Here is a 27,361-nt window from a genome sequence, read left to right on the forward strand (position 1 = left end):
TTTGAAGGGGTAACCAAGAAGGTAGATGAGGGCAGTGTAGTTGATGTTGTCTACATGGACTTTAGCAAGGCCTTTGACAAGATACTGCATGGTAGGTTGTTGTATAAGGTTAAATCTCTCGGAATCCAGGATGAGGTATCTAAATGGATACAAAAATTGGCTTCTCGACAGGAGCCAGAGGGTGGTTGTAGAGAATTGTTTTTCAAACTGGAGGTCTCTGTGACCAGTGGTGTGCCTCAGGGATCAGTGCTGGGTCCACTGTTGTTTGTCATTTATATTAATGATTTGGATGAGAATATAGGAGGCATGGTTATAAGTTTGCAGATGACACTAAGATTGGTGGCATAGTGGACAGTGAAGAAGGCTATCTCCAATTGCAACGGGATCTTGATCAATTGGGCCAGTGAGCTGATGAATGGCAGATGGAGTTTAATTTCGACAAATGCGAGGTGATGCATTTTGGTAGATTGGGACGTCTTGTTGAAGTTGTACAAGACATTGGTAAGGCCACACTTGGAATATTGTGTGCAATTCTGGTCACTCTATTATGGAAAGAATATTATTAAACTAGAAAGAGTGCAGAAAAGATTTACTAGGATGCTACCAGGACTTGATGGATTGAGTTATAAGGAGAGGCTGGGTAGACTGGGACTTTTTTCTCTGGAGCGTAGGAGGCTGAGGGGTGATCTATAGAGGTCTATAAAATAATGAGGGGCATAGATCAGCTAGATAGTCAATATCTTTTCCCAAAGGTAGGGAAGTCTAAAGCTAGAGGGCATAGGTTTAAGATGAGAGGGGAGAGATACAAAAGTGTCCAGAGGGGCAATTTTTTCACAGAGGGTGGTGAGTGTCTGGAACAAGAGGTAGTCGTAGAGGCGGGTACAATTTTATCTTTTAAAAAGCATTTAGATAGTTACATGGGTACGATGGGTATAGAGGGATATGGGCCAAATACGGGCAATTGGGATGAAGTTACTGTGAAAATCCCCTAGTTGCCACACCCTGGCACCTGTTTGGGTACACTGAAGGAAAATTTAGCATGGCCAATGCACCTAACCAGCACATCTTTGGGCTATGGAAAGAAGCTGGAGCACCCAAAGGAAACCCACGCAGTCTTTCAGATGGTTAAACAAAGTGAGAGAAAGTCCTTTTAAAAACGATTTCAAATAACTGTACAATAATACACATTGTATTTGTAATAAAGCAGGGGAGCTAGAGGCAATCGTGCATTGAGAGGAGCCAGACTCAGCAGGGATTACTGACCAATGGATATAGAAGAGTCAGGACTGGGAATTAAACATTGCATGGTAGAATATATTTAGAAAATAGGGAGATGGGGTAGCTGTACTTTCTAGGGATAATAATTGCAATCGAAAAAAGGGCCAAACCTATCAGCTGGACAAAAATTGAATCTATATGGATAGAATTAAAAGAAGTTAAAGGATTAGTTACACTATTAGGTGCAATCTATAGATCACCTAATAATGGGGAGGGGGAGGAAGAAACATGCAGGCAAATTAGGGAATTGGGTAAAAAAATAGTCATGGCGGTTTTGGCTACCCTGATATTAATTGGATGGAAAAGTTAAGTAAAGGGGATAAGGAAAAGGAATTTCTACAATATGTACTGGACTCCTTTCTAACCTAATTTGTAAAAATACCCAGCAAGAAAAGATTCACGATTGGATCTGGTAATGAGAGAAATAAAGGAGCCGAACATTTGGGCAATAGCGATCATAATATCATATATTTTAAGCTGATGATCAGGAGAGGTGATGGCCTAGTGTTGTTATCACTAGACTATTAATCCAGAAACTCAGCTAATGTTCTGGGGACTCTGATTCTAATCCCGCCATGGCAGATGGTGGAATTTGAATTCAGTAAAAAAAAATTGGAATTAAGAATCTACTGATGACCGTGAAACCATTGTTGATTGTTCACTCATCTCCTTTACGGAAGGAAATCTACTTGGTCTTGCCTACATTTTTAGTTTTATTTGTTTGTGTCACAAGCAGGCTTACATTAACACTGCAATGAAGTTACTGTGAAAATCCCCTAGTTGCCACACTCTGGCACCTGTTCGGTTACACTGAGGGAGAATTTAGCATGGCCAATACACCCAGCCAACATGTCTTTTGGACTGTGGAAGGGAACCTGAGCACCCAGAGGAAATCCACGCAGACACGGAGAGAACGTGCAGACTCCGCACGGACAGTGCCCCAAACCGGGAATCGAATCCGGGTCCCTGGTGCTGTGAGGCAGCAGTGCTTGCCACGGTGCAGCCCATGTGACTCCAGACCCACAGTAATGTAGTTGACTCTCAACTGCCCTCCAAAGGCAACGAGGGATGGGCAATAAATTCTGGCTAGCCAGTGATGCCCATGTCCCATGAATGAGTGAAGAAAAGGATCTAGGTATGAAGTGTTAGTAAATTGGAATTAAAAACTGACTTTGAGGGGCTGAGAATAGAACTCAGAAAATTAAAATGGGCAATGATATAGTTTCTATATTCAACAGAGTCCAGGAAAAATATATTCCACTAAAAGAGAGGACCAAACTAAACAGTGGCGAGACTCTGAATGAATAAAGACATAAGGAACAACTGAGGGTTAGGAAAGAGGTATGCATTAAATATATAGACAGCACAGGAGTGAATACGGAGGAAAGGAGTGAAAAACAATTAGGAAGGAAAAGAAGAACTGTAAAATTAAATTATCAAGGAACATAAAATAAATTAGTGAAATAGTTTACAGGCACATGAATAGAAATGATGACTGATTTGATCGAGGTTTTAAAAATCACGAGATAGCATACATGTGGAGAAACTGTTCTGGTTAGTGGAGGGGTTGAGCACCTGAGGACACTGATTTAAGGTAATTGTCAAAAGAAGCAGCGCTGACATGAGGAACAATATTTTTAGGATCTGGAATGCCCTGCTTGAGGGTGGTGGAAGCAGATTTATTAGGCGAACTTACTACTCTTCATTCTGAGGATGATGTCTGAAGTATGCCAAACACTTTGCTCTTGCCTGTGGCTTGTCGTTAATATAGAGTTTTTAAAAAAAGTTTATTAGTGTCACAAGTAGGCTTACATTAACACTGCAATGGAGTTACTGTGCAAATCGCCACACTCTGACGCCTGTTCAGGTACACTGAGGGAGAATTTAGCATGGCCAGTGCACCTAACCAGCATGTCTTTGGACTGTGGGAGGAAACGCACACAGACACGGGGAGAACGTGCAAACTCTGCATGGTGACCCAAGCTGGGAATTAAATCCAGGTCCCAGGCACTGTGAGGCGGTAGCGCTACCACTGTGCCACCATGCCACCCCATACACTGCTTGGATGTAAAGTTCTGTGTTCTGTTCTTGCATTTCTCCTGGAGTACATCATTTTTCCTGTCCACATCAATGATTCCTCAACCTTTTGAGTTGATTTATTATTGTCACATGTAAAAGTATTGTTTCGTGTGCACTATACAGACAAAGCATACTGTACATAGGGAAGGACAGGAGAGGGTGCAGAATGTAGTGTTACAGTCATAGCTAAAGTGTAGAGAAAGATCAACTTAATACAAGATAGATCCATTCAAAGGTCTGATGGCAGCAGGGAAGAAGCTGTTCTTGAGTTAGTTGGTACATGACCTCAGACTTTTGTATCTTTTTCCTAATGGAAAAAGGTAGAAGATGGAATGTCAGGAGTGTGTGGTATCCTTGATTATGCTGGCTGCTTTTCAAGGCAGCAGAAGTGTAGACAGAATTAATGGATGGGAGGCTGGTTTGAGTGATGGACTGGGCTTCGTTTTCGGCATTTTGTAGTTTCTTGCAGTCTTAGACAGAGCAGGAGCCATACCAAGCTGTGAAACAACTAGAAAGAATGCTTTCTATGGTACATCTGTAAAGAAGCTGCACTGACTCTCCGGCAACAGATCCTGGTCAAGATGTTGCACCAAGCAGTTCAGAAGAATTCTGGCAAAGATTTTGCAGCAATGGATTTCCCAGCAGTGGAGAGTTGTGAGATGATTGTTGCAGGATTAACCAAATTCTTTTCCTTTTCAACCATCTGGATACAAGGTCCAGTCCATCGAATTTTGCAGGAGTTTTGCCTGCATGCTTGTGGAGCTGGCTTCAAGATGGACATTGCATTTACCTCAAAATTATCCAAACACAATGCCTAATGAAACACCCATAGGACTGTCCAGTGCAAGCTCGGAGATATGCAAGGCACTTGAATAAAGCAGACAAACCTCAGTCACACGCAGACCACAAAGACTGGAAAAGATTCTGCGACACTCTGAAATCTGTCTATGGTCCCCAGTCTGCCGTTTATCAATTATTCTTGGTGCTGATGTGACCTAATACTGTATCAAACCTGCATGCACTTCTGGTCACCAAATTGTACAAAGGATATATAGATACTGCAGAGAATGCAGAGAAGATTGCAATATGATGCCAGAAATGTGGGCATATATCAGGAAAGGGTTCTCAGGTTGGCCGCCTTTTCTCTTGAAAAAAGGCCGCTGAGGAATGGCCTAATATAGATTTTGAAAATTATGAAAGGTTTTGATTGAGAGCATACAGAGAGAATGTTTTCTCTTGTGGAGGAAAGCATATGATTAAAAGATAGTCATCAGGAGATCTAATTGGGAATTCAGAAGAAACTTCTTTACCCAAAGAGTAGTGAGAATGTGGGACTTGCTAGCCTCGGGAGTAATTGAAGCAAATAGTATGAATGCATTTAAGGGGAGTCTGGACAAGTATGAGGGAGAAGGAAATAGCAGGATACAATGGTATTTGATTCAGATGAGGAAAGATGAGAGGAAGCTCAAGTGGCTTTGAAACCTATGTATGGTATGATTTGTGTGGATAGTACGCAAAACAATACTTTTCACTGTATCTTGGTACATGTGACAATAATACATCAAATCAAAGTGGCGCATAAAGGTGAGTTGGGCTGAATAGCTTTTTTCAGCGCTGTCCTATGTATGTATATAATTTCAGAATCCTCTTTATTCTCTTCCAGGGATATGTAAAGCAGGCATAATGTTTGTGCCCCTATTTAATAAGTTAACGGTTTTGAGGGCAAATCCATGTTTTGTGTGCTGACTCAGAGTTTGGTATACAGACCTGGAAAAACCTTTCTATTAATTGTTCTGGATCTTATGCATGCATTTGGTGATAAAATCATTTAAATTAAACTTCTGACTCTCCATGGAAATGAATAAATTCAAATATTTACATATTTCTAGTTCAGTCTCTGTGTTCAATTTATGATGTGTTAGAGGTCAGCTCGATCTCCTTTATAATTATACTGCTATGTTGTGCAAATATTCCCCTGCCCTGAAATGTCAAAAATGGTTATTTTAGTGTGACTATAGATGACTATATCAGAAGCTGTGCTTAAAGCAAAAAGTACTTGCTGTTCTTTGAAATTGGAGAGAATTTGTGTTTCGTTGCATCACCTGTGCTATATTTTGGGAAGAAATTAAGTATATACGTCAGTTAATTTTACAAAGCCAGTATTTTCTCACTGTTCAAAATAACATCTGCAGATGTGTGATTTATAATTCAGTGCTCTTGGTAATCTTGAACAGAAGACGAGCCAAGGGAAGCCAATGTGAATTCGTTGTTGAAAACTAGCATTAGTCACAATAAATGCAAACTATCCAAGCATCTAATTGGGGAAAACTGAAGAGTGCTTTTCATCATGATAATAATACCCAGCAGAACAATAAACTGCCAATTCACAGCTGAGATTTTCCACATGGTGAAGCTTGCAGTGAGTCAGCGAGGCTGTCATCTGCAGATGGCAAATAACCTCCAAGCACTTCCTGGGAGGGAGCAAAGGAAAATAGGAACCAGCTGCTGTGGCCATGGAGCAGGTTGTTTGGCAATCCTGGAAAATGCCGAACAATGTGGGGAAAAATAGAATTCTGCAGTGCCTAATGGGCATAGAGGGTATGTTAGTTGTTTGGCAAACTTTTCTTTTGAGAGATAAAGAAGCTGGTGTTTGCTTCTTATTTTGGTCACAGCAGGTTAAAGCTAGAATTCAGCAGAATGGCGAATAAATATTGCCAGTAATTATGCTTTCCTTGCTCTGCAGTGATCTGGAGTGGTTACATAAGAAAAGGGAGTAAGAGTAGGCCATTCAGCCCATTGACCTTGCTCCATCATTCAGCAGGATCATGGCTGAACTTCTTTCTCAATGCCATTTTCCCGCACTCTCCCTATATCTCTTGATATATTTTAATGTCTAGAAATCTATCAATCTATAGACTGTGATCCCTGGTTCTAGGTCTCCCCACCCCCTGATAAGGAAAACATCACTCCTGCATCTACTCTTTTGAGCCCTGTAAGAATTTTGTCTGCTTCAATGAGATCACGGGGTGATTCTCCCAGCAGCACAGCGGGCCGGGAGGCTCAAGTGGAGGCTGTGTAGCGGGCTTCCCGCTGGGGGCCATGGCCTCCGCGCTTCTCCAGTCAAGGCGCTGGAACCCCCCCCCCCCTCCCTAGGAGTGTTTCACTCCAACAGGGTTTACAACAGCTCCACACTAGCGGAGAGCTGGCGGCCCGTGTTTGAGGGTTAAGGGTGGGTGCACCCTGGGCATTGCCAGCCTGGACCCCTGACACTGCCCAAGGGGCAAAGTGACAATGCCCAGGGGGCTCCTTGGCACTGTCCACTGGGCATCGGGCAGTGCCAAGGTGGGTGGGGCTCCTGGGGTCGGGGGAGATCGATAGAGGTGGGGGGGGGGGGGGTCCCACTGTCACTCTGCACTTGAGCTTGGCGATAGAGGGAGGAAGGCCAGTGATAGGGGCTGGACATCAGGGTTGGGGGGAGGGGTCTGGGCTGCACTGGTGAGGGGAGGTGGCGTCGGGAGATTGGGACTGCCGAAGTGGGGAGGGGTTTGAGGTGGGCCGGGGATGGGGGGGTCAAGATTGGCCCGGACACATCCGGGAGGCCAGCAATCAAGGGGTGGGGGAGTTGGCAAAAGCAGGGTTGTGGGGCTGGCCAGTGATTGAGCTAGTCAGCAATGTGAGCTACTGCACATGCGCTCTGAGAGATCGGCGCATGTGCAGTGCATGGTGCAGCGCTGTGCTATCGGCCTCCCCAGCTGGAATAGGCCCTTCCCACAGTTTTCTAATGAGATTCACGCTAGTGCACTGTGTGGGAGATTCATTTGGAAAATCCCGCTGAAGAAACCAACAGGATTTACTCCAGCAAATTCGGCATTTACAATTTTTTTGCGAGAATCCCACCCCACCTCTCATTCTTCTAATCCCACTATCCCAGGGATCAGTCAGGTGAATAGGGCGGCACGGTAGCACAGTGGTTAGCACTGCTGCTTCACAGCTCCAGGGACCTGGGTTCGATTCCTGGCTTGGGTCACTGTCTGTGTGGAGTTTGCACATTCTCCTCGTGTCTGCGTGGGTTTCCTCCGGGTGCTCCGGTTTCCTCCCACAGACCAAAGATATGCAGGTTAGGTTGATTGGCCATGCTAAAATTGCCCTTAGTGTCCTGAGATGCGTAGGTTAGAGGGATTAGTGGGTAAAATATGTAGGGGTATGGGGGTAGGGCCTGGGTGGGCTTGTGGTCGGCGCAGACTCGATGGGCCGAATGGCCTCTTTCTGTGCTGTAGGGTTTCTATGATTTCTATGATTTGGTGCATTCCCTCGATGGCCTGTACATCCTTCCTTGGGTAAAGAGACCAAAAGTGTGCACACTACTCCAGGAGCTGTCTCACCAAGTTCTTTACAACTGAACAGGACTTCGACTCGTGTATTCAAATCCTCTTACAGTAAGGGCTAGCATTCCATTTACCTTCCTAATTGTTTACTATACCTACATGTATAGTACACCACGTCCCAACCCCATACCATTTAAGAAATACTCTGCATTTCTGTTTTTCCTACCAAAGTAGATAACTTCACAATTTTCCACATTATATTCTAGCTGCCATGTTCTTGCCCACTCACTTCGTCTAATTCTCCTTGAAGTCTCTTTGAATCCTCATAGCACGCATTCCCACTAAGTTTAGTGTCATCAGCAAACTTGGAAATATTACATTTGGTCCCCACATTCGAATCATTTATATAAATTTTGAATAGCTGCGGCCCAAGGACTGATCTATGTGATAACCCACTAGCCTTCCAACCTGAGAGTGACCCGTTTATTCCTATTTTGTTTTCTGTCTGTTAACCAGTTCTCAATCCATACCAATATATTACCCCAAACTCCATGTGTTCTGTTTTTTTCTTACTAACTTCCTACGTCATAAAACATAGAACATTACAGCGCAGTACAGGCCCTTCGGCCCTCGATGTTGCGCCGACCGGTGGAACCAATCTAAAGCCCCTCTAATCTACACTATTCCAATATCATCCATATGTTTATCCAATAACCATTTGAATGCTCATAATGTTGACGAGTCCACTACTGCTGCAGGCAGGGCATTCCACGCCCTTACTACTCTCTGAGTAAAGAACCTACCTCTAACATCTGTTCTATATCTCTCACCCCTCAATTTAAAGCTATGTCCCCTCGTGCTAGCCATCACCATCCGAGGGAAAAGGCTCTCACTATCCACCCTATCTAATCCTCTGATCATCATGTATGCCTCTATTAAGTCACCTCTTAACCTTCTTCTCTCTGACGAAAACAACCTCAAGCCCCTCAGCCTTTCTTCATACGATTTTCCCACCATACCAGGCAACATCCTGGTAAATCTCCTCTGCACCGTTTCCAACACTTCCACATCTTTCCTATAATACGGCGACCAGAACTGTACGCAATACTCCAAATGCGGCCGCACCAGAGTTTTGTACAGTTGCAGCATGACCTCATGGCTCCGAAACTCAATCCCTCTACCAATAAAAGCTAACACACCGTACACCATCCGAGGAAAAAGGCTCTCACTATCCACCCTATCTAATCCTCTGATCATCTTGTATGCCTCTATTAAGTCACCTCTTAACCTTCTTCTCTCTAATGAAAACAATCTCAAGCCCCTCAGCCTTTCCTCATACGATTTTCCCACCATACCAGGCAACATCCTGGCAAATCTCCTCTGCACCCTTTCCAACACTTCCACATCTTTCCTATAAACGGTGACCAGAACTGTACGCAATAATGTCGAACCTTATCAAAAGTCTGCTGAAAATCCAAATATACCACATTCATTGGTTCTCCCTTTATTTATTCTACTAGTTATGTCCTCAAAAACTCCAAGTCTGTCGAACATGATTTCCCTTTCATAAATCCATGTTAACTCTGCACAAAAAGCAGAATCTCTTCACAAACCAACTCCACCTAATAACAATGGAGCAGTGAAAACAAACAAGAATGGAGATCACCTGGAAACAATAAGGAAAACTCTGCGGGCAAGAAGCTAGTGAAGACAATGTAGGAAATATTTGTTTTGCTTGAGAGAAGTAATTAATCTTGAAGTATGTTTTTAAAAAGTTTGGTCCCAACCTGGTTAGCCTATAAAGATCTTTTGATGATTTGTCTTTTTAATGGAATCCATTTGGCATGTTTACAGACTCGCCTGTCAAAGACTTCTGTTCCATTTTTCCTTCTGCAAATTATGATTTTTTTTTGAAAATGCTGCCAAAGTTTTCTTGCTGACACTTGTGTTCATTTCTAAATGTAACAATTTTGAACAGCAAGGTAAGCAGAGTAAAACATTGCTTTAGTTCAGGGGTATAATGGACAGCCTCAAGATGGGTGATGGTATATTATTTCCGAGCTTTGTTGCTGTTAATCAAATTAAACCAAAGTGATGGACTGTGTTACAATAATACTATGTACATTCCATTTGTGACCACAAAGCTATTGATCCAAGAATAAATTTGAAAATTATGAACTTGATTACATGTACAGTGTTTTGATAAGTTATTGTCCTATTCCACTAGATTATCATGGGAATGCTTCAAGCTCCCATCTTGTCTCCTTCCAATTCTTCTTTCCCAGGCTGCTCCTTGGGAACATATCAATTCTGGAAAAGGGACAGCTTTGTAAGATTCTGGCTAATGCCTTCTCTTAATGCCTAATAGGTTATAGGACCTAATATCAGCGACCTTAATGCTATATTAAGATATTAAGATATAAGCGGTGGCACAGTGGTTAGCACTGCTGCATCACAGCGGCAGGGACCCAGGTTCAATTCGGCCTCTGGTCACCGTCTGTGTGGAGTTTGCATTTTCTCCCGGTGTCTTGCATGGGTTTCCTCCGGGTGCTCTGGTTTCTTCCCATGGTCCAAAGATGTGCAGGTTAGGTTGATCGGCCATGCAAAATTGACCCTAGCGTCGGGGATTAGCAGGGTAAATGTGTGGGATTACGGGAATAAGGTTTGGGTGAAGTTGTGATTGGTACAGGCTCGATGGGCCGAATGGCCTCTTCTGTACTGTAGGGATTCTATGATATGATTAACATTTTTTCTGTCCCCACTGAATCTTTCTTGCATTTCTGCATCAATCAAAGGCACGATGAATCAAATGGCTGCCTTCTATGTTGTTTCATTTAATGATCTGCTAGGCTCTTTTTTTTTGTCTTTGTGGGCACTGACTGTAAGTAAGTAAAAGATAGCCAGAACCCCTCTAACCTATGATAGTCTTTAGTACTTTTCAACATTCACTTGCTTTTCTTTTTTTTTCATCCTTCAATTAATTTGTCTACCATTAATTATGTTAGTTTCTGTAGTTTCATAATCATGGGTATAAATATCACATAATCCAATCTATCTTGTTACTCTGCTGTAACTTTATAAACTGTGCTTAATGAAAGACTAATCTGTTTTTTCCTTCATATCATAGCAATGTTGCCATAGCGACCTGTCTGCTATGAAGAGCCTGTCTGAGTTTAACCTGGGCTAGGTTTCCATTATACATAATGAGAGACATTTTGGTGTGGCAGGGGTTCTAACGGCGTCTGCCGTTGGTTAGAATTGCCCTTTACGCAGCTAGGTTTTTACATCTTTGAGTGTGCGAGCTGATAATGTGGAAAACAGGGCATCTGAGACCTGAGTGAACAGGGCAAACATCTCCTTAATAAATCCGATTAAAGGATTGTGTAATTAACAGAGCAAGGAAGGAAGTATATAGTAGTGTGGGTGTACTCTATGTCTGATCAGAAAGGAGAAGGAAAAAAAGATTGGTTTTAGAGAGAAATAAAAGGCAAAGACAAGTTTATTATTTACAGCTTTAAAGTGTTGACAAACTAAAATCTGAAGGAATGTGACACCATACTTTGTACTGGTAATTTTCAGTGCCAGAGGCTGCATGACAAACATTTTCTACATTGTTAAAAGAACACTTGGACTGAAATGGCAAAACTTGAACACTCTGTAACCACCATGCAAACACAGAAACTTGATGCCATTTTCAAGGATGAGGCAGAAAACAAAATGCAGTTTTCACAAAGCCACCATCCCAGACAGCAACTTTTGTATTTCCATGTTTTAACTTGTATCCGTTCTTATCTGAAGTTCCTGTCGCATTTGCATGTAAATAGCAGTGAGCATTGTGACAGAAAATTATGAATCTTCTTTAGAAAATGTAATTAATTAGGGTTATCTACCAAGAGTATTTGTGTGTGTGAGATTACTCCGTGATATTGAATCATGTATAGTTACATTCCTCCCATCCCAGGCTGGACCTTGTCATGAATAGCATGCTGCTGTCCTTTGCTGCTTAGTTGCCCACAGTGAGATCCAATAGGACAAATCTGACACGAGCATTGCTGGTCAGACTCGCAACTCGGCCAGGGTTTTTAGGGTGGGTGGGGTTTACCTTCTCACCATCTGAGGAATTGGCAGCGCCCATTCTCCCCCCCCCCCCCCCCTCCCCCTCCCCAAAGCCCGAGGTCTTACCTTTTGGGTTTTCTCTCTACCCCCCACCCCGTCCCAAATTCCCGTCCCAAATTCCTCCCACCAACCTGAAAACGCAAGCTCGGCAGGAATCAGCCCTTAAGTGGCCGTTAAAGGGCCTCATTTGCGGCAAGAGCACTAGCCTCGGCCTCACCCATCCCAGTGTAAAATTGAGCCCCCCCCCCCCCGCCATGTGAACCTAAGCAAATTATGCCACAGAGTCACCAGCAGGTGGGAGCACTGCGACTGCAGGCTAAATATTCCGAACAATACAGTCAGTACCCTGCAGGATCCGGGGTTAAATGACAAGGAGGATGTTACTCCTGCATAGCACTGCCAATAGGCATCGTAGACGGTTACACAAGAATGTGAATTTAAATAAGAATTTAGCTACATCTGAAGGGGAGGAATGTTATTCCTGCAGCATTTTAATGTGGAATAGAATAAGATTGGAATACTCAAAGACTACAAAGGTCTCCTCCAAGTAGCTTCTAAAGTTGTTACTCGAAGACTAGCGACTTTAGAAGCTACTTGGGGTTTGTAGATTTGTGGAAAACTTACTAGCAGTTTATATTTTTGAAAAACTTTAAAAACAGCATGCTACTTACACACACACACACACACACACACACCAGATGACTCACCAAACATATTTTCCATCAGGAAAATATCTAGAACAGCCAGACTTTGGAAAACACGCCATCTGTTACTATATATAGTAAGAAATTCCATTTTTTTTCAAAGGCTGTGGCAACACGACAGGCATCACTTTGGAACATGACACTGATAGGAGTTATCTACAGATCTCCTTGTATGTATTGTTGGGGAGGGGGGTTGTTGGTGTACATATCCAGAGATCCGAGATGCATGTAACAAAAAACAACAGGGTGTTACTTTGGGAAGTTTTAATTTTCACAGACTGGGAGAAGCGGATCAGCCCAAGTGGTAACGGTAGCGAATTTCTGGAATGTAATTCAGGACGCTTTTCCAAAACAGTAAGTTTTCAACTGACAAGGGAACTGGACCCAGAGGATGAGTAACCAACTAGAACTGCTTAATAACATAAACAGTAAAGGAAGGTCCTGCAAATAGTGACCATAATATGATTGAATTAGACATTGAGAGGAAGAAGGGAAGAGGAGGAAAATGACAACAGATGAAATAAGGAGCTTTGAAAATAAACTTGTAAAGGACATCCAGACTAATAGAAAAAGTTTAATAAATATCTTCAGAGTGATGAGAGAAAATATGGACTTGTCTGCACCAGTGTTTAATAAGACTATAATTGACCATAAGCAATACATTTGTACTTTGTATCAGTTGTCAAAAATTGTAAATACCACTCTTTTATTTACGAAGAGAAAAGTCAAAAGACCTGTCAGTGTAACATCAATTTAACATGACCATATTAATGACTTGGATGAAGAAATAGGACAGTCATTTGTGCAGCTGAAAGCTAGAAATTGAAGAGGAACAGAGAGAGACTATAATGGATAGAGTTCAAAGTGGGGAATTTGCGATCTTCTGCTCTGGATCTGAGAATGACAAACCAGGATATCTTCTAAATTATAAACCAGGAGTTGCGGTGGAGCAATGGGAACAAACTTCATTAAATGAATGAACACTTCAAACTAGTGCTCAGGTAACAAAGCTTATTTTAAAAGAAGTCAAAAAGGCTAATGGAATGTTGGTCTTTATCTCAATGGTGTAGGAATCTGAAGGGGAGGAAGTTATGCTTCAATTGTATAGAATCTCGGTCAGTTCCCATCTGGAGTATTGTGTTCAGTTTTGGGCATCGCAGCTCAGGAAAGATGCATTGGTCTGAGAGTGGGGTACACTGCAAATACACCAGAATTGTACTTGTGTTTAAAGGGTTGGATTATGAGGACTGGGGTTTCATAAACTTGACTAGCACTCCCTTGATTGTTGTGCTGTGGTTACTCCTACCAATACTGTCCAGGACAGCTGCATCTGTGACCAGTAGATTTGTGAGGATGATGTCAAGTAGGTTTTTCCCTCTTTTTGGTTCCACGCTAATTATCTCAGCACCTCCTGGATGCCCAGCCTAGAGTTGCTAGATCTATTTAAATTCTATCCCGTTTAGCAAACCAGCTTCCCATTCATCGAATCTGTCTACCCTTCCCACTGCCTCAGAAAAGCAGCCAGCATAATCAAGGACCCCACGCACCCCGCACATACTCTCTTCCACCTTCTTCCGCTAGGAAAAAGATACAAAAGTCTGGGATCACGTACCAGCCGACTCAAGAACATCTTCCCTGCTGCCATCAGACTTTTGAATGGACCTTGTATTAAGTTGATCCTTCTGTACGCCCTTTCTGTGACTGTAACACTATATTCTGCACCTTCTCCTTTCCTTTCCCCCCCCCATGTACTCTATGAACAGTATACTTTGTATAGTGCGCTAGAAACAATACTTTTCACTAATCCCAATACATGTGACAAATCAAATCAAAAGGTTGTATAGCATAATCTACATACTATCCAGTTCACAAGCTCGATGTGTATTTCATGTATTGATAAAGAAATACCAGCAGAGGTCACTGTTGCAGCCATTCCCTTTACCCCACATTTTGTACTTATATCTCCAGTAAAATCCGCACTGGCTTTGCTCCTTCCATTCCAAAGGATGCAGATGAGTGCATCTGGCACACAGTTGGTTGGTTGAGGCATCCATGACCAGGATTGGCATGGCCACGTCAATTGTTACCAATTGCTATTCCCCTTCAACCAAACCACTCACTGCTCCAGTATCATTCCACTGAGCAAAGATAACCTTTAGCTTATTTTCTGAAGTACCAGTGGTTTCTTTAAGCCCCACTCCCCTACCCCTTCCACCCTTGCATCCAGCAACAGGTACAAGGAACTAATGGGCTACTTTTGTGATTGAGATTCAGTCCATTCTTTCAGCAACCCCTCTTGTGGCACGGTGACAGTGGTTAGCACTGCTGCTTCACAGCGCCAGGGACCCGGGTTCGATTCCCGGCTTGGGTCGCTGTCTGTGGAGTTTGCACATTCTCGCCATGTATGTTTTGTCTGTATAGCGTGCAAGAAACAATATTTTTTCACTGTATGTTAATACATAGGAAAACTACAGCACAAAACAGGCCCTTCGGCCCCACAAGTTGTGCCGAACATATCCCTACCTTTTAGGCCTACCTATAACCCTCCATCCTATTAAGTCCCATGTACTCATCCAGGAGTCTCTTAAAAGACCCTATTGAGTTTGCCTCCACCACCATTGATGGCAGCCGATTCCACTCGCCCACCACCCTCTGTGAGAAAAACGTCCCCCTAACATTTCCTCTGTACCTACCCCCCAGCACCTTAAACCTGTGTCCTCTCGTAGCAGCCATTTCCACCCTGGGAAAAAGCCTCAGAGTCCACCCGATCTATGCCTCTCAACATCTTATATACCTCTATTAGGTCTCCTCTCATCCTACGTCTCTCCAAGGAGAAAAGACTGAGCTCCCTCAGCCTATCCTTGTAAGGCATGCCACTCAATCCAGGCAACATCCTTGTAAATCTCCTCTGCACCCTTTCAAGCTTTTCCACATCCTTCCTGTAATGAGGCGACCAGAATGTGACAATAAATCAAATCAAATGTCTGCGTGGGTTTCCTCCTGGTGCTCCGGTTTCCTTCCACATTCTGAAAGATGTGCTGGTTAGGTGCATTGATCCGAACAGGTGCTGGACTGTGGCGACTAGGGGAATTTCACAGTAACTTCATTGCTGTGTTAATGTAAGCCTTACTTGGTCTAATAAATAAACTTTTAACTTTAAACTTTTGTTTCATCTCTTTCCACCTGGAAAGAGTCCACCAAGCCAAACCAGCTCTCCCCTACCCCTAAACCCACACTTTGCTCTATGCGGGGAGGGGGCAGCGCATGTAATCAGTGTAATCTAAATGCTTCCTAGGTTTGAAAAAAGGTAAGCCTCTTGGGATAAAATTTATTTTTTTGATTTGCATCATAGAGTTTCCTGCCTGTTGTGACTTGCTCACATGTAATTTGTTAATTTGGGGCAACTGAAAGCAAATAGCCACTGCCAAGGTATCTGTCTTTGTTGCTGTATAACTTTCTTTCCCCACTGGTCAAGTTTGCCTCCATCTTCCAATGGTAGAATATGAATACAGCAACTTTACAAAGAGAGAGGGGGAGAAACTGGCTTACAAAATGGGCCAATGTTTCTAAATTATTTCAACATTAAGAATGTTTTGCCTTGGTACCCCAGCATGGTCTAGTTTCTGTATTTAACTACCCATCACCATATATCCCTTGGCTTGTTTTGCAGATGAAAAGTTCCTTGACTGAAATAGTTCACCTTGCTGCAATGGATACTGACTCCTGGGTTCAGATGGTGGCAGACATTCTAAAAACCTTTCCTGAGACTGGCTCCCTCAACCTTGAGCTCGAGGAACACAATCAGAATCTGCAAGAAATTCTTGGGGAACTCCGAGAAAAAGGTACTTTAAGATTGAACTCCACCATGTTTCCATAATTTGACCGTTTTATTGGGTGTTTTTGGATTTCCAAAAGGCGTTTGATAAGGTGCCTCACAAAGGTTGCTGAAGAAGATTGGGTCACACGGAGTTGGGGGTAGGGTGTTAGCGTGGATTGGGGATTGGCTATCCGACAGGAAGCAGAGAGTCGGAATAAATGGGTGCTTTTCTGGTTGGCAGATGGTAACTAGTGGCGTGCCGCAGGGATCGGTACTGGGGCCTCAACTATTTACCATTTATATATAGATGATCTGGAGGAGGGAACTGAGTGTAGAGTAACAAAGTTTGCAGACGACACAAAGATAAGTGGAAAAGTGAATCGTGTGGAGGGCGTAGAAGGTCTGCAGAGAGATTTGGACAGGCTGAGTGAGTGGGCGAGGATCTGGCAGATGGATTATAACGTTAACAAATGTGAGGTTATTCACTTTGGAAGAAATAATAAATTGGATTATTATCTAAATGGAAAAAAATTACAACATGCTGCTGTGCAGAGGGACCTGGGGGTCCTTGTGCATGAGACGCAAAAACCCAGTCTGCAGGTGCAACAGGTGATCAAGAAGGCAAATGGGATGTTGGCCTATATCGCAAGGGGGATAGAATATAAAAGCAGAGATGTCTTGCTGCATCTGTACAGGGCATTGGTGAGGCCGCAGCTGGAATACTGTGTGCAGTATTGGTCCCCTTATTTGCGGAAGGATATATTGGCCTTGGAGGGAGTGCAGAGAAGGTTCACCAGGTTGATACCAGAGATGAGGGGTGTTGATTATGAGGAGAGACTGAGCAGATTGGGTTTGTATTCGTTGGAATTTAGAAGACTGAGGGGGGATCTTATAGAGACCTATAAGATAATGAAGGGGCTGGATGGGGTAGAGGTGGAGAGATTCTTTCCACTTAGAAAGGAAACTAGAACTAGAGGGCACAGCCTCAAAATAAAGGGGGGTCAGTTTAGGACAGAGTTGAGGAGGAACTTCTTCTCTCAGAGGGTGGTGAATCTCTGGAATTCTCTGCCCACTGAAGTGGTGGAGGCTACCTCGTTGAATATGTTTAAATCATGGATAGATGGATTTCTGATCGGTAAGGGAATTGGGGGTTATAGGGATCAGGCGGGTAAATGGAACTGATCCACTTCAGATCAGCCATGATCTTATTGAATGGCGGGGCAGGCTCGAGGGGCTAGATGGCCTACTCCTGCTCCTATTTCTTATGTTCTTATTGAGGTTCTTTACGTTTACCTCAAGTAGAAAGCAAGACAATACTTTCTAAAGAGGAACATGTCCAAATTCAGTAAATGGTTTTAAGCTTTATGCTTTACTTAATGGATATTTAATCAACGAAATAAGTGATACCACATTACTTTAGTTCAACATTTTTCTTTTTGGAGTATGCATCCAATTTCCTTTCAAAAATTTACTATTTAATCTGTTTTCACTCCTGTCAGACCGTACATTCCAGATTGTTATAACTTGCTATATATTTTTTAAAATTCTCCTGCTTTCTCACAAAAAGGAGGGATGTAGGGCTAAACATGTGTCCCCTTTAAAAGAACCAACTGAGGCAGAGTGGGTTCCGTCTGTGCATCTATGTCTATAATTCTAATTCAAAGTATGTTTTTAACCATCACTGAGTCTTGTCTCCTCTTTATGCATTTTCTTTTTAAATAGTAAATGAATGTGAAGCCTCTGCCATGTTGCCTTTGGAGTGCCAGTACTTGAATAAGAATGCCCTGACTACCCTCGTGGGACCACTCACGCCCCCAGTGAAGCATTTTCAGCTCAAAAGAAAACCCAAAAGTGCCACACTTAGAGCAGAACTGTTACAAAAATGTAAGTGACTCTTTAATGCAATATGTAAGGACAGAAGGGTTGTTTTAGTTTAATTAGGGCATCATAATGGGCACAGGCTTGGAGGGCTGAAGAAAACTCCTCAAATAAATGGGAGGAACAGAACAAAAATAAAGCAAAATATTATTATGGTAAAATAAAACGAAGTTAAAGACGATGGGTGTGATCCTACTGGCCATTCACACCACACACCTGCTGCAGCGAAGTTGGAGAATTTGGCACCTAGCCAAGTCTCCAATCACTGCAGCGGGATAGTAAAATCGCACCGGCGTGGACAGCCACAACGTTCCAGCCAAGATTGAGAGAATATTTTGATTGAACAGGTTTTTGTTCTCATTCCTGGGATGTGCGTGTTGTTGGCTAGGCGAGCATCTATTGCCCGTCAGAAGGTAGTGGCGAGCTGCCGCCTTGAACCTCTGCAGTCCATATAGTGTAGGAACACCAACAGTACTGTTAGGGAGGGAATTCCAGAATTTTGGCGCAGTGGCAGGAAAGGAACGGTGATTATATTTTCAAGTCAGTTGGTGAGTGACTTGGAGTGGAACCTCCAGGCGGTGCTGTTCCCAGGTATCTGCTGCTCTTGTCCTTCTCGATGGTAGTAATTGTGGGTTGGAAAATGAACTACGCCCTTCTAACGACCTTGTGTCTACGTGCACTGCCCAGCATAGAATTAAGTTGTGTAAACCAAAAGATTCGAGATTTATTTCCACTTCTTTGCTGCGGTGGGGTAAAATTAGTTAGGGAACGTTTTGCTAATTGCCTTGCATAACTTATGGTGGAAATAGGTTTCTGAGGATGTTGGATGAGGAAGATGATGTTTTGGTGTGATATCTACCAGGTTGCACTGTCTAAAGCTCATAGTGGGGACACATTTTTGTATTTCAGACCTGCAAGGGTTGGTTGTGGAATTGAATTCAACAAATCTGGTCATTTGTATGATAACACCAATAAATAATGACCATGAAAAGCTGTTAATTTTTTGTAAAAATCCAAATAGTTCACTAATGTCCTCCAGGAAAAGGGAGCTGCCTTAATCTATACTATTCCAACCCTAAACTGTTTTTAAGTTAAAAGTTTATTTATTAGTGTCCCAAGTAGGCTTACATTAACACTGCAAAGAAGTTACTTTGAAAATCCCCAAGTCGCCACACTCCGGCGCCTGTTCGGGTACACTGAGGGGGAATTTAGCATGGCCAATGCACCTAACCAGCACGTCTTTCAGACTGTGGAAGGAAACCGGAGCACCCGGAGTAAGTCCATGCAGACACGTGGAAAACGTGCAGACTCTACACAGACAGTCACCCAAGCCGGGAATTGAACCCGGGTCCCTGGCACTGTGATGCAGCAGTGCTAACCACTGTACTATCATGCCGCCCAACTGTGGAGTGGACCTTCATCTTAAGGGCAAGCGCAGATGAACAACAAATGGACTCGAAGGGCTGAATGGCCGTTTCCTGTGCTGTCACAAGTCTGCATGTTGCTCAGCCAGCATCACCCATGTCCCAAGATTAAATAAGCAAAAAGGAGATTGATCACTTGGACTCAGTGCTGGGGAGCTGATTGTGCCGACTGTACTGTATCCAAATAACATTTGGCATCATCAGGAAAGGAAGAAATGTGAATAAAATTAGGGGAAAACATTATGTCCTATTTTTAAGAATGAAGCAGCATTTTTCATGCTGCTCTGTGACTTGGAACCAATATAATGTACCATTCAGGTTAAGGGACAGAGTCTCCTCTTGTTTTCACTGTTTACAGAAAGTATTTTTGCATTTTTCTTTCTGTCAAATTATCGATTCAGTTTGTTGATGCATTAAGTTATTTAAGCGATAACTAGTCTCAGATGTTTTTTGAGATTAGATTACATTTTCAGGGAATTTTCAATTGCTCTCTTTCTCTGCTTAACCTCCTTTAGGAGATTATTTCCAATAAATCTATTTTACTGTTTTTCAGCAACAGAAACTGCTCAGCAGCTCAAAAAGACCTCTGGAGTGCCTTTTCTAGCCAAAGGGAGAGGTTTGGTTAAGAAACTCGACACCACTAGTACGTACTAATAGTTACTGGAATACAGTTCAATTATCTTCAGTACAGTAATCTGACTTGACAGAGTCCTAGATTTAAAAAAATGTAATTATTTGATGCTAATTTGTGTTGAGTAATTGTTTGCAAATTTCACCTTTGGAAAATTTGCTTTGCTTTGTACTTAATAGTTAAGCTAAAAAGGCTATTTTCTTTTCTAAAGATGAACTTATGGCTTCATGTATTTATAACAACTATTTGGCTATGCAGCTCCCCTCAAAGGGATCCCAAAGCAAACTCCCTTCCGGAGCCCCACTACGCCCAGTGTGTTCAGCCCATCAACAAACAGAACGCCAATGGCTGTTCGGACGCCTCTGCGCAAGGAGAGGGGCGTAAAGGTGAGTTTAGTCAGTTGCAGAGTTTATGTTTTAACAATGGGAGTCTCTATTAATGGGTTTGAGGTTTTGAAGTATGATGCTGATGTGACTTTATTCAGCACCAATCACTCATTGTGTGGACTACTCTGTGCAATGGTTTCATTTTTTTTTCTGTGGAAGAATTAATTTTGAGCAAATGATGTTGCCATGCTTGCAAGTTTTCATTTCAAAAATCAGTATTTTGCGTTTGGGGACTGTTTTTGCTTTTTTGCTGTTGAAATGACTTAAACAATTAGAGCTTTGCCATCATCATTAAAAAGAACAGCATTTTTTTTATATCAATGTGCTTAAGCACATACAACCACCCCCACACTCACCCCAACCATTGTCCCCCTACCAGGTTTCTAAATATGACAAAACATTTTGTAATTTGAAAATGTGGGTATAAGTTTACTTTTATTTTAGTGTCCTTACTACAAAGTACAACATTCATTTGAAACCTCTAAGCATATCTGTGCCAACTTGATGTGCATTAGCCTGACTGTATGTTTGAGGAAGTCATATTTTAAAAAGCGTCATGACTTGCTGGTGCCAGTACAGAGCGAGACTGCGGATAGTTGGGAACCTGTCTCGGGGGCAGGGAATTCATATGGTGTTCGTGGAAGTGGAAATGACTAGGGTTGGGAAGCATTTTCCGATCAGGGCCATTGTGATCTCCTGGACTCGTTTCGATCGCCTCAGGGGGTCGGAGAGGAATTTCCCAGATTTTTTTTTTCCCCATATTGGCCCTGGGGTTTTTCACTCTGGGTTTTCGCCTCTCCCTGGAGATCACATGGTCTGGAATGGGGGGGTGGGGGTGAGTTAATAGGTTGTAATGAACAAAGCATCGTAGCTGTGAGGGACAGCTCGGTGGATAGGATATTGGTATGTAGATAGGCTGGAAAATTGGGCGGGGATCCTGGATTCAGGATTCAATCCTGGACCGGGGAGCGGCGCGGGCTTGGAGGGCCGAAGGGCCTGTTCCTGTGCTGTATTGTTCTTTGTTCTTTGTTCTATTAGAAGTTGCATTCTCCATTTTCTTTGAAAACTTAATGTACAAATTGCAATCATTCAGCTAGTAAATACATGCTAGCTCAATGTGTTGAACTGCAGCCATGCATAAATTCGAATGTGGGTAAAAGAGAGATACTTCTCATTTGTTACTTGGTGGTTGAGTTCACTGCTTGCTAACAAACGTGAGTAGTTCTATCACTTGAACAATGTAGAAAGTGATTTTCTGCACTCGGGGAAACTATCATCAGTCAGAAATGACGTATGTTTTGGGATGAGCTGTCAGAGCCAGATTCTGAAACCTAGCTGCAGTATTAATATTATCCTCTTCTATTCTAGTTGCTGGACATATCAGAGCTGGATATGGTAGGTGCTGGCCGGGAAGCAAAAAGGAGAAGGAGGACATTAGGTTTGTATAATCTGACTTTGCTGCAAAATGCCATGTTGTAGCGGAATTGTGAGAGAGACTCGAGTGGGAAGCAAAGCTTGTTTTCCAGTCTTCACTGTCATTGCTCTGTTCCTTTACTGTTTCAGTCTTATACAGATGTCTGGGGTATGGCATTAAGTGCCTGCCAACAGGTCATGCAGAAGCTGCAAATGATGATGAATAAATGATAAAAGACCCTGTTAACCTATCCTAGCACACGTTGGCTTTTTAAAACATAAATTGTGTTTAACAGGGAGGCAGTGGCATTGTGGTATTGTTGCTGGACTAGTAATCCAAAGACCCTGGGTAATGCTCTGGGGACCTGGGTTCAAATCCCACCATGGCAAATCTGGAATTAAAAGTCTAACAATTGATAATTGTTTCATGATTATATTAAAAACCCATCTAGTTCACTAATGTCCTTTAGGGAATGAAATCTGTTGCCCTTACCCGGTCTGGACTATATGTAACTCCAGACACACAGCAATGTAGTTGACTTACCCTCGTCCCATGAACAAATAAAGAAAATGATTTCATGCAAAAGTAGCACTTCTAATGAGACATTTTAAAAAAAAATACAAGATGATGTGTCCTTAGTATCAATTTAACATTAAGCCACGCTTCAAGCACCACATCAGGTCCATTATTCACATTCTTCTTGTTGTAATTGCTACTCATCAGCTGCCGCCTTGTCCCCATATGGATTGATGATATAATCCTTGCTGAGGATTGCAAATCATTCCATGATTTTGTATTAGTTATCACCTCATCTCTGCAATTTGCTTTTAGAACCACATATTAATTTCCATCCTCTTCTATTCTGACTCCGATTATTCCCATGCCAGTAACAGAACCTTCAGAATCTGGAACTCTATTCCTAAGCCCCTTTTGCCCTACGGTGTCTCATGTCTTTCAAATGCCTTATCATAATTGGCCTCTTCTGCCATGCTTTCACACCTTACCTCAGTCATCTTCCAACTTCAGTTGTGTGATTGTCTCTTTTTCCCACCCTTCAACCCCATCCCCTCATCATGAAGTTGACGGTCTTTTTATAGTCACATCATTTAAATCCACAAGAGAAAGAGGAAATGTTACACAGCCACATAATCATTCTGCATGACTTTCTGAAACTTGAATTGTCATTAATTGTGCCATATATCTGAATTCTGGCTAAAACATTTGGAAACGTTGGTAGCCTTAATTTTCAAAAAATGTTGTGCTCCTTGATGTAAGGACTTCCCTTCTATTGGAATTTATCTGGGATCCCTTTGTCAAAGATTGCTATCTAATTTGCTAATTCTGTAACTGGATGCTGCAGCTGAAATTAATGGTAGGTTGGCATAAATCTTCCAAAACTGATAATGTCTTTCCAGTTTCCCCTAACAAATTTTACATCTGACATGTCTTGTATAAGCATTTGAGCACATTCCAAATTCCTTGCATGTGACATATTTTGAGACATCATGATTGATATAAGGCACTAGGTAGATATGAGGTAGGAGGATTGCACATTTAAAATTTGTAACTTTGGTAGTGAAGTAATGGCGTAGCAAAGCATTCTTCCATCTCTGGATTAAAATTGAATTCAAACTCTCCCCTGCTACCTGTACACTTCCTACCTGAAATTAGTTTGGGCCAGTGGGCTGACGAATGGCAGATGGAGTTTAATTTAGACAAATGCAAGGTGATGCATTTTGGTAGATTGAACCAGGGCAGGACTTACTCAGTTAATGGTAAGGCGTTGGGGAGAGTTACAGAACAAAGATCTAGGGGTACAGGTTCATTAATCCTTGAAAGTGGAGAGTCACAGGTGGACAGAGTGGTGAAGCATTCGGCATGCTTGGTTTCATTGGTCAGAACATTGAATACAGGAGATGGGACATCTTGTTAAAGTTGTACAAGACATTGGTAAGGCCACAGTTGGAATACTGTACAGTTCTGGTCACCCTATTATAGAAAGGATATTATTAAACTAGAAAGAGTGCAGAAAAGATTTACTAGGATGCTACTGGGACTTGATGGATTGAGTTATAAGGAGAGGCTGGATAGACGGAGACTTTTTTCACTGGAGCGTAGAAGGCTGAGGGGTGATCTTAGAGGTCTATAAAATAATGAGGGACTCAGATCAGCTAGATATTCAATATCTTTTCCCAAAGGTAGGGGAGTCTAAAACTAGAGGGCATAGGTTTACGGTGAGAAGAAAGAGATACAAAAGTGTCCAGAGGGGCAATTTTTTCACAGAGGGTGGTGAGTGGCTGGAACAAGCTGCCAGAGGTAGTAGTAGCGGCGGGTACAATTTTGTCTTTTAAAAGGGCGGCACGGTAGCACAGTGGTTAGCACTGCTGCTTCACAGCTCCAGGGACCTGGGTTCGATTCCCAGCTTGGGTCACTGTCTGTGTGGAGTCTGCACATTCTCCTCGTGTCTGCGTGGGTTTCCTCCAGGTGCTCCGGTTTCCTCCCACAGTCCAAAGATGTGCGGGTTCGGTTGATTGGCCATGCTAAAATTGCCCCTTACAGTCCTGAGATGCGTAGGTTAGAGGGATAGTGGGTAAAATATGTAGGGATATGAGGGTAGGGCCTGGGTGGGATTATGGTCGGTGCAGACTCAATGGGCTGAATGGCCTCTTTCTGTACTGTAGAGTTTCTATGATTCTATAATGATTCTATGAAAAGCATTTAGACAGTTACGTGGGTAAGATGGGTATAGAGGGATTTGGGCCAAATATGGGCAATTGGGATTAGTTTAGGGGTTTAAAAAAAAAAAGGGGTGGCATGGACAAGTTGGGCCGAAGGGCCTGTTTCCATGCTGTAAACCTCTGACTCTATCTCAACCAAGCTTTTTAGTTGCATTGGTTCATATTTTTGACAAATTTACACTGAGCTAACAAATCTCATGTTTAGAAAAGCTAGCGTTGAAAGTGAAACATTCATGTGAGTACCTTTTGAAATTGTATTTGTATTCATAATCATTGTAACATAAAGTAAGGGGGCTGTTCCACTCTGCATCTGCTCATGCTACATCCAAGTGCCAAAGTGAAAGATGTTGGACTGCTTTCCTGTTCTATTTTGCTTTGTTTCTTTATACAGTGGAATCAGATTTTTGTCTATAATAGGTCCATGTTGCACAATTCAACATGAGTACTCATCATACAATATGATTCCATGTGATGATATGATTCTTAACTATTGAGTTTGTAATTCAGAACTGAAGTATCACCCGTCATTCCAGCATGACTACAACAAAGTGATTTGCTCAAAATACTTCTACCTATTCTGCCCTCGATCTCCACATTACATGCAGATTAAGTCTAAACTACAATACATTAGAAGATAAATCAGTCATTAGATTTACACCCTGGAGCTAATAATCTCGATGTCCAGTCCAACGCCGGCATCTCCACATCATGGCTAATAATCTCTCCCAGTCATTCAGTTAACATGGTTATATGGTCCACTTAAGCTTTCCAGTCACTTTGGACTATGAACAGTGACCAAAGCAACATGCTCCTTAAGTCATGGATAAATTACCTTCCCTTAACTTGGCTAGCTTCACAAAGCATCAATGTTCAGAAGGACTGAAAACTGTTCTAATTCATCATGCGCCGATCCCGCAAGCAAGGTACATTGCGATACATGGATAATGTTAATGTACATTCTTACAAAAGACATTTCTGTTCATTGTCACACGTGCATCACGATGAACAAAAACTAACTCCATATTCCTCCTCCCACTCTAAAAATCTCTTTGTTGTAATCTAGGAGAATGCACGTCAAGTGGTACTCGGGAATAATCTTTCTGCTTCAGATATCAGTCAATGATATTCTGCTGATAGAATAAAGTAGAATCATACAGTCCAGAAAGAAGCCACTTGGCCCATTGAGTCTGCACTGACCACGATCCCACCCAGGCCCTATCCCCATAACCCCATGTATTTATCCTAGCGAGACACTAAGGGCAATTTAGCATGGCCAATCCACCTAACTCGCACATCTTTGGAGAGTGGGAGGAAACCGGAGCACCCAGAGGAAACCCACGCAGATGGGGAGAATGTGCAAACTCCATATAGTAAGAAGTCTCACAACACCAGGTTAAAGTCCAACAGGTTTATTTGGTCGCAAATACCATAAGCTTTCGGTGCACAGCTCCTTCGTCAGATGGAGTTGGAGACCAGATATCCACTCCATCTGACGAAGGAGCTGTGCTCCGAAAGCTTATGGTATTTGCTACCAAATAAACCTGTTGGACTTTAACCTGGTGTTGTGAGACTTCTTACTGTGCTTACCCCAGTCCAACGCCGGCATCTCCACATCAAACTCTATATAGACAGTGACACGAGGCTGGAATTGAACCTGGGTCCCTGGTGCTGTGAGGCAGCAGTGCTAACCACTGTGCCAATCTTGCTGCCCCCTGTGCCACCATGCCACAATGTGCGTGGATAACTTCCTTTTCAACAGTGGGTAATGTTCACGGTTGCCTAATTGCAGTATACTAAGTGTACATAATTTCAGAAGTTGTCAATTGTTTTTGCCCCTTTAGAATTAGTTTTATTTTAAATTGTTCCAGGAGTGGATAAAAATTCAAAATGCTCACTGACTGACTATTTTTAAATATAGATGCTGAAGTTGCAGAAAAACCTGCCAAAGAGGAAACAGTGGTTGATAGTGTCACACCAGATTATGCTGTTGGACTGGTCTCTACACAGGTAAATTGGTCTCACAGCAGAGTTCAAAGTTCATTCTTGTGGTGTATTTAGTTCAAGTGACAGACTAAGGTTAGTGATTTTTTAAAAATTCAATTGACAATTTGATTTAAGGATATGAGTTCATAGTGTCTTAAGGCTAACTAGAATTGCTTAGCAAACTTCAGCCATGAGGAAATCTTTACTCCTTCTAATCTTAAAAATCACTTCTGAATTTTTGTTATTTTTAAAGGTATTAAGGAGGTATGAGGGTTTGAACAGTTTTGTTTATTGGAGGGGGGACGAGTGGAGCTCTATATATTGGGTAGCTTGTGAGATATTATGGCACTGCTAGATATTGGTAATCATTGTACTATATAATTTATATAGAATCTAGTTAATTGCTGAATTACAAAGAGGACGAAGTTAAAGGGTTGGAAGGATCCTTGGTGACCAAGTCTTGCTATTTAATTTCGGCAGATATGACCTTGAAAACTGCTCGCGTGCAGTCACATAATTCTTGATCAGTCATTCATTCAGAAATGCTTGTACACAGCGATTGGTGTTGCCTCTCTCACATATTCCCTT

General features: G+C 42.4%; 1 protein-coding gene across 2 annotated transcripts in view; it reads left to right on the forward strand.

Annotated features, from left to right (window-relative positions):
• nelfa (negative elongation factor complex member A) overlaps positions 1–27,361 on the forward strand; it is a 51,034-nt gene that overhangs the window by 13,264 nt on the left and 10,409 nt on the right. Inside the window, exons 1-7 of one of the 2 annotated variants that reach the window (XM_078222895.1) lie at positions 12,647–12,856; positions 16,173–16,344; positions 18,042–18,203; positions 20,175–20,264; positions 20,511–20,638; positions 22,007–22,076; positions 26,709–26,797. In XM_078222895.1, coding sequence (XP_078079021.1) covers positions 12,725–12,856; positions 16,173–16,344; positions 18,042–18,203; positions 20,175–20,264; positions 20,511–20,638; positions 22,007–22,076; positions 26,709–26,797 — 843 coding nt within the window. In that variant the 5' untranslated portion in view covers positions 12,647–12,724. Of the gene's footprint in view, positions 1–12,646; positions 12,857–16,172; positions 16,345–18,041; positions 18,204–20,174; positions 20,265–20,510; positions 20,639–22,006; positions 22,077–26,708; positions 26,798–27,361 lie in introns of those variants that run through there. The other variant, XM_078222892.1, reaches the window with a different exon arrangement.

The sequence above is a fragment of the Mustelus asterias genome, chromosome 1, assembly GCF_964213995.1.
Source record: "Mustelus asterias chromosome 1, sMusAst1.hap1.1, whole genome shotgun sequence".
Taxonomy (NCBI): domain Eukaryota; kingdom Metazoa; phylum Chordata; class Chondrichthyes; order Carcharhiniformes; family Triakidae; genus Mustelus; species Mustelus asterias.